At 39.5% G+C, this 7,364-nt stretch overlaps 1 protein-coding gene across 1 annotated transcript in view; it reads left to right on the top strand.

Moving 5' to 3' along the window:
* The first annotated feature begins 5,568 nt into the window (after positions 1-5,568).
* The window catches only part of Gc (vitamin D binding protein), a 40,388-nt gene continuing 38,592 nt past the window's right edge, over positions 5,569-7,364 (top strand). The window contains exon 1 of the mRNA NM_008096.2: positions 5,569-5,806. Coding sequence (NP_032122.1) covers positions 5,749-5,806 — 58 coding nt within the window. The 5' untranslated portion in view covers positions 5,569-5,748. The remainder of the gene's footprint in view (positions 5,807-7,364) is intronic.

Genomic DNA, 7,364 nt, shown 5'->3' with positions numbered 1-7,364 from the left:
ATAACAGTACATACCCACTCCAGGTCAGCACATTCTATGAGTCTAATGGAGGAAATACAGTGAACCAGCGTGGCATTCTGCAGAAGGTTGAGAAGTGAAGGGGTTATGAGAACTGTATTGTCACCATGAAGGAGAGAATAAACATGTCCCTGGGATAAGATAATGGTTGCAGTGACTATGGAAAAATGGCTTTGAACACTGCCGTGACACATCTAAACACTGCTGGAGACTTTCTCAGCGCTACAAAGGACAGGAAATGATAAGGACAAAATTGAGCTCTTTCAGTTACTTTCACAGTATTTCTGAAGCCTTCAACAAAACTGGGCAGCTCCACAGTTACTGTGACAGGATTATTCTCTGCTTGCCTTGCCAATGTGCCAATAATTCCTTTCTCAGTTAGTCATTACACGAATGCTTCCTGAGGGCTAGCCTCACCTTACCACTTACGACTGCAATGGGGACCAACCACTGGGTTGGTTATCACTTAGAGAGACCTACTTTGAGGTCTAGTCAAAAGATACCACTAAAGCTTCTAATACTGCCAACTCTCTTACCTTCCTGAAGCCATACAGTTCACAACTTTTAGAAAATGCCTTTAAAATTGGAGACAAGGTCACACTCTAAAGTGTTTCTCTCAAAGGAAATATTTAGAGTCCCCAAAGTCTGTCAGGGGTAACAAGTTCATCTCACAGATATTCTCATCCTCATCTATGAGGCTTGGAGCCTATGTAAGAGTGACTCACTACAGCTATACAAGATACCTGTGAAAACTCTGTCAAAGGGTTAATATCCAAAATGTATAAAGAAATAAAAAATACTTTCTTTAAAAAAAAAAACGAACAAAGCGATCCAATTCCAAAACAGTTTAGCATTATTAATTATCTGGGAAATGCATGTTTGGAATCTCAAAGACACACCATCTCACCCAGGGAGAATAATATTATAAAAAGTAAAACCGGGATGTGGAGGAAATGAACTCTCCTACCTTTGGGGCAGTGTCATGCAATGCAATATTTTGAAGAACAGTATAAAGATGTCTTACAAGCTCTTGCTTGGGTGAAAGATCACAGACTCTGGAAGGAAAGAAAATACCAGATTAGGTGTGCTCTGTGTCGTGTTCCCAACGCCCTTGCTCCTACCTAGATTGAAGGTCCATGAGAAAAGAGAAGAAAAGAAAGAAGAGAAAAAGAGGCCTTTTTGTCTTTAATAACAGTAGCTCACATGTTAGTTATCGCACACAAAGTGGGATGAATTAAATATATGTTAAATGAATCAGTTAAAGATTTTTCTGTTGAAGGATAGGGACCAAAAATACACAACAGAAAGGCAGACAAGAAGACTGTGAACAAAGACTGCAGAAAGCCCAGGAAAGCTGTTCCTCATGTCACTCCATTTGACAGACACCAAGAGTCTAACCGTAGTGGCAACCTTAGAACTTTACACCCAGACCCTGGCTTGAGAGGCTTCCAATAGGTCGATGTTAGCAGTGTTTTCTCCATGTTTTAGATAAATGTCAGTAATAGAGTAATAGAATGACTTAATGGCTAGCTAGAAGCCTTTTCACTACCAGGCATAGAAACTTATCTCGAATAAGCTCCAGTGATAAAGAAGAATCCATGAGAAAATGGCTCTGTAACGTCTCACACAGGGCAAGGATAGGAAAATGACTTCACAAGAACACCCTGAAATCCAGACTGCACTCTTCCTCTCTCTCTCTCTCTCCCTCTCTCTCTCTCTCTCTCTCTCTCTCTCTCCCTCTCTCTCTGTCTCTCTCTCTCTGTCTCTCTCTCTCCATAGTTATATCTATATCTACATCTACAATCTATCTATCTATCTATCTATCTATCTATCTATCTATCTATCTATCTATCTATCTATCTATCTATCTTAACTCCTAATGTATTACTGTCAACTCTGTCCTGTCCAGATAGCTATTGTCAAAAAGATGAATGCCAAAAGGTGTTGCTGAGGATGTGGAGAAAGGGGAACTCGTACATACTGTTTGCTGGTGGGAATTGTTCACTAGTTCAGCCATTATGTAAAGTACCACAGAAGAGTCTCAAAACTAAAACTACAGAACTACATTGATCATTGGATCCAGATCTGCCACATCAGGTACACAATCTAAAGTCCTGAAGTGTCTCAAAGAGCTACCAGTACCTCTGTGCTTATTATAGAATTATCCACATTAGTCAAGATATGCAAGCAAGGTAAATAAATCCCCATCCCTGAACAAATGAAGGAAATACACTCACATATGTATATATGTGATTATATATTTATTTGCATATGTATGTACATACAATGTACATCTATGTGAGAAGTGTATGTATGAGAGAGAGAGACAGAGAGATGGGAGAGAGAGAGAGAGAGAGGGAGAGAGAGAGAGAGACAGAGAGAGAGAGAGACAGAGAGAGAGAGACAGAGAGAGAGGAGAAGGGGGAGGAGGAGGAGGAGGAGGAGGAGGAGAAGGAGGAGGAGGAGGAGGAGGAGGAGGAGGAATGGAATCATTTGCACTGTTGATGCCTGAAGGGCCTTGTGCTAAAATTCGGGCATTTATAGACAAACACTGTGAGGTCACTATTACATGTAGAAGCTAAACTAAACCAGCCTTATAGAAATGGAATAGAAAGGTTATGGGTACCAGATGATGGAGTTGGGGGAGGAGGAACTGGGACCAAGACTTTGCTCAAAGGGCACAAGATTTCAGTTAGGTTAAAATAGAATTTAGCAATCAGCCACACTACAAGTGATCATCACTGTTAGTCATTAGGCATTTCTAAATTGCTAACTAGACTCAACACTCTAAATAATAACTTATGGAGTGGTAGATACATTTTAAATGTGGGATATTATTTAAAATATTATTATCCAATTTATCAGTTATCAGACAAATATTTTGATGGCAAATTTAATAGAATACAGGTCACAAGGCAGATGAACTCCCAGGAAGAAGTCATTTCTACTGGAGTAAGGTATTGGGGCATTTCCCTGCAGTCTTTGGCAGCATCAGACGCCAGAGACACTGGTTTAGTTCAGAGTGCAAGACCTGAGAGCCATTTAGAAAAGAGAAATGCAGCAGGAAGAACTAAAGAATGGCCCTGCTGCTTCCTCTCTCCTCCCAGCTTCCCCTGATGAGGACAAGAGTCTACGTTTCCTCTGAAGCTAAGAGAAGGACAGAGAAAAAAGAGAAGCCACTTTTGATAAGATGTTTAAGATTTATTCATTTGAATTTGTGTGTGTGTGTGTGTGTGTGTGTGTGTGTGTGGCATATGTGCAAGTGCCCACAAAGGTCAGATAAGAGCATTGGAGCCATCTTCACTCCTAAATAAATTACCTATATAAAGAACATGCCTGTACAAGTCCACTACCTAAATATTTAATTAAATGTGTATCTCTACAATAAATTCATCAGTTTCTACAATGCTTGTTCTATTACAGGCTCTGAAGTTTGATTTGGTCTCAGTTTTCTTCACATTAGATTTACTACTAACAATTGTCACACAAGGTGTCCTTTAGGCCACTTTTGTGTATTTCTGCTCTACTTTAGGACAGCAGTAGAAGAGTAAGAAGAGACACCAAGGTCAGACTGAAATGGGTGCATTTGTGCTGATCTTCAGTTAGAAAAAGACAGATGCATCCCTGAAAGTTGTTTTTGGCAGCTTGTGTGGAGATTTCTCAAGAATGTGCCTAATTCAGATGTTGCAATTCTTGCAACATGTAGTTTATCATTAAACAGCAAGAGTGTATTTCCAAAACACAGATAGAGCTATAATTTGAAAAAAAAAATAGATATGGGCTAGTCTTAAATTTTGTTGCAAGCACTCATGGAAAACAGTCTAAATGTATCTTTTAAAAAACAAATTATGAGAACATGACTGAGATACTATGTAGATTCTAATGATATTTATAGTGTAATCTTGGCATTAAAAATATACAAACCTGTTAACAATTGTACCAATCTGTGTGTTCTTGGTGGTTTTGATATTTTGAGACATCTGTTTCCAAATATTTGTAGTTAAGAATAAAACTTCCTTTAAATTAACTTTCGCAAGGGAAAGAAAATCATGCAGGCTTGTATTACACATGAAATTAACCTTTACACAGAACGCAGGTAGTGGGTGAGCAGGAAGCTGCCTGTGTGTCTTCAGCAATGCTTGTGGCCTCTGTTGATATCTTCTGCTGTGTGGGTTCCACTGGCTTTTAAAGAAATAGTTCCTATTTAATCTTACACCACTGAACCTAACACCCACTCACTTCCCATACAGTTGTTGATCTGACTAAGCAGGTAACTGTTTACTGTGGTTTGAGATGTTGGTGGACTCTGTCTGCACAGCTAATCTTTAACCACTGAATTGATTGGTAAGGGCATTCTCAGGCACCTATCTTTAAGAGCCCAGACATGGGGTTGAATTTTAAATCTTCAAATGGAATGTAGATTTCCGTGGTTCCTATGCTATCCTCAGATGTTGGAAACATGAGTAGTCAGGGAGAATAACTAGGAGAAATGAAAGAACATTAATGCGTGCAAACATGCATTAGATATCCGGCACATGGTTCATCTTAATCCCACACTAAGGGAAGAGCAATACATACATACATACATACATACATACATACATACATACATACATACATAAATACATAAATAAATAAACAACAAATAAACCAACAACCCCCCCCCTAAGAGTTCACAACTGAACAATGGGTCTAGAGAGGAGAAATAAATCTATATTATTCAGAAATAAGAGCTGGCTAAGACTGTGGTTCCTGAACCTGAGGACCCAATGTCAGTGTAAGATCAATATCTGACATTCTGGGCAAGGTACAGGATTCACATGAGGGAAGACTCTCTTTTCTAAGATAGAGATGCAAGATATCAAGTCCTAAAAGGTCCCTGTGAATTTTTTAGTTATGCTATTATAAAATATGTCAAACACATGGTAGTAGAGGGATCTCTAACTGATCTGCAGTGGTCCTAAGATTTTTACATCACATCGTGTGTGTGAGTGTGTGTGGTGGGTACTCACATGCTCATGTGCAATGGTAAGCCAGCCATTGAAGCTCTCCATCTATTATTTTTCTCATCTCAAGAGCTATTCTAAACATATACTCAATAGTGCACTGTAACACATAGATATAAGGCATGATGTCACCACAATTACCTAATGACATTAAATTCATGGAGTTAGAGAATTGCAATAAATTAACTGGCTTCTTGCTCTTTACTCATAACTTAAAATATCTAATCTGTGATATTTTAAAATAATGCTTATTTGTGTTAGATTTAAAGAGAGAAAGAAAGGGAGAACAGGAGGAAAAAGAAAGGAAGAAACACAGCTCCCAATTTTTCCATCAATACATAGGAGTGGTAGGGAGTACCCAGAGAAGACATAGACATATCTTTTCCTCCATATAGAATAGGGAAGTGTACCCCTACTGGTACATTAAGTAGATGCCATGGAAAAACTGCAGTGGGAAAGTATCCACATGCCTTGGCTTTTCCCAGTGACAAAGTTAATGATTAAAACCTCCCAGACTCTCCTCCATATTCCCCAGGGGTATCTATTTGCCTTATGATGATATTACTATCTATTTTTGGGAACAAGGCTGATTGTCCCTTGCTTCTGGGCAGAGATTAATAATTGATGAGTTTCTAGTTAGGATCGTTTGCAAATCCTGTGCTCCTGCCTTTTGCGTGGTGGCCGGCAGGTGAGAGGAGGTGCTGCAAGACTCTCTGGTCGCAGAATGAAGAGGGTTCTGGTTCTCCTGCTGGCCTTAGCCTTTGGGCACGCTCTAGAGAGAGGTAAGGCTCCTCTTTTCACTAAGAACTATTGCTAATTTAATTTCCCAGTGCCACTTTAAAACTTGAAGAGTAACTAACAGAAGAAATAGTGGATGCTCTAGAAGACAATAAAAGAAGGAACAAAGAGGGATCGATCTGAGCTCAGCTGGGCCATGTAGCATTAGTAAGAAATGCTCCCCACACATAAGAAATAAGTAGCTCACTAAAGATAGAGGCAGGTATGGCGGTGCATGTCTGCAACCTCAGAACACTGGAGGTGAGAGTGGGAGGATCTTGGGATTTCAAGTTTCCCTGGTGAACTGGCTGCATAGGGAGTTCAAGGCTAGTCTGGGCTGCCCGAGACCATCTGAAAACAAGCAAAACAACTCCTAAAAGAAAGTAGGGTTATGTAAGCTTTCAGTTTTCCTCCCCACATTGGATAAGTAAGATCTATAATGCAACCGGGGCCTCTGGTACACAACTAAGCATTTTTATTTCCCAAATGCTTACCCTCCTTGGTATCATCACGATGTCAGTGGTACAAGACGCCAGCTGAGAGAGCTCTTTGATCCTCCTTAGAGGATCGTACTCTTCAGCAGTTGCAAGGAACGAGAGTTTTTAAAAATACCTCTCACACAAAATAAGAAACTTTAGTATCTCTGAAATAAAATAATAAACAAGGTAACAGGGGTGGTGTTTCATGGAAATCACCCTTGCCCTGGGACATTGGCCTTTGCAGTGTTCTGAGGCTTCCGACAGTGCTAGCAGGTCACAGGACATGTGTGTAACTTCATAAATTCTGCAACTGGAAAACTTTCCAGAGATGTTTCCATTGATTTTTTTCCAGATGATCTCTAAACCCTAATTTAGCCTTTTATTGTACAGTTTAGGTGTTATTTTATAGATTTCCCTTTGAATAATTTTCATCTCTGGATTATTTTTTGATGCTTATAAGGGCATCTGCACACACTCTGATTTGTCAAATTAAGATGTTCATTTAGTACTCTTTCTTGACAGCAGCATTCAAACCATTCATGTATATTTATAGTAATAACACATTTAACCAGCAGTATATGCCTCCCTGGGAATTATCACTTATTAATGATGGCAAGAATAAACTCAGTCTTGACTTTATTTCTAATTTATGTGCGTTGGTGTTTTGCCTGCATGTATGCCTGTGTGGGAGTGCCATCCACTAGAACTGGAGTTACAGGTAGTTGTGAGCTGTCATGTGGGTGCTGGGAATTGAACCCTGTTCCTCTGAAAAAGCAGCGAGTGAGTGTTCTTAACCACCGAACCATCTCTCTAGTCCCTGCATTCACATTTTTATGTGAGTTATTTTGTTATTTAAATTATGTTAAATTCATTTTTATTCATCTGCATATGCTTACTACAGCTATAAGTCCTGAGTGGAGACTACCAAATCTTAGAAAAATAGGTACTAGTGAATAGATGAATTATGTAAGCGGTGGTGCCATACGCAGCCCTGAAAGCGCCTTTGTAAGTGTCTGGGGATACATATAACCTTGAGATATGCTACTGAAGCAAGTTCAAACTCAGTCTCCAAAACCAAAAATCC

This window comes from Mus musculus, chromosome 5, assembly GCF_000001635.26.
Source record: "Mus musculus strain C57BL/6J chromosome 5, GRCm38.p6 C57BL/6J".
Classification (NCBI taxonomy): Eukaryota; Metazoa; Chordata; class Mammalia; order Rodentia; family Muridae; genus Mus; species Mus musculus.
This window is presented reverse-complemented; position numbering and strand designations above follow the sequence as displayed.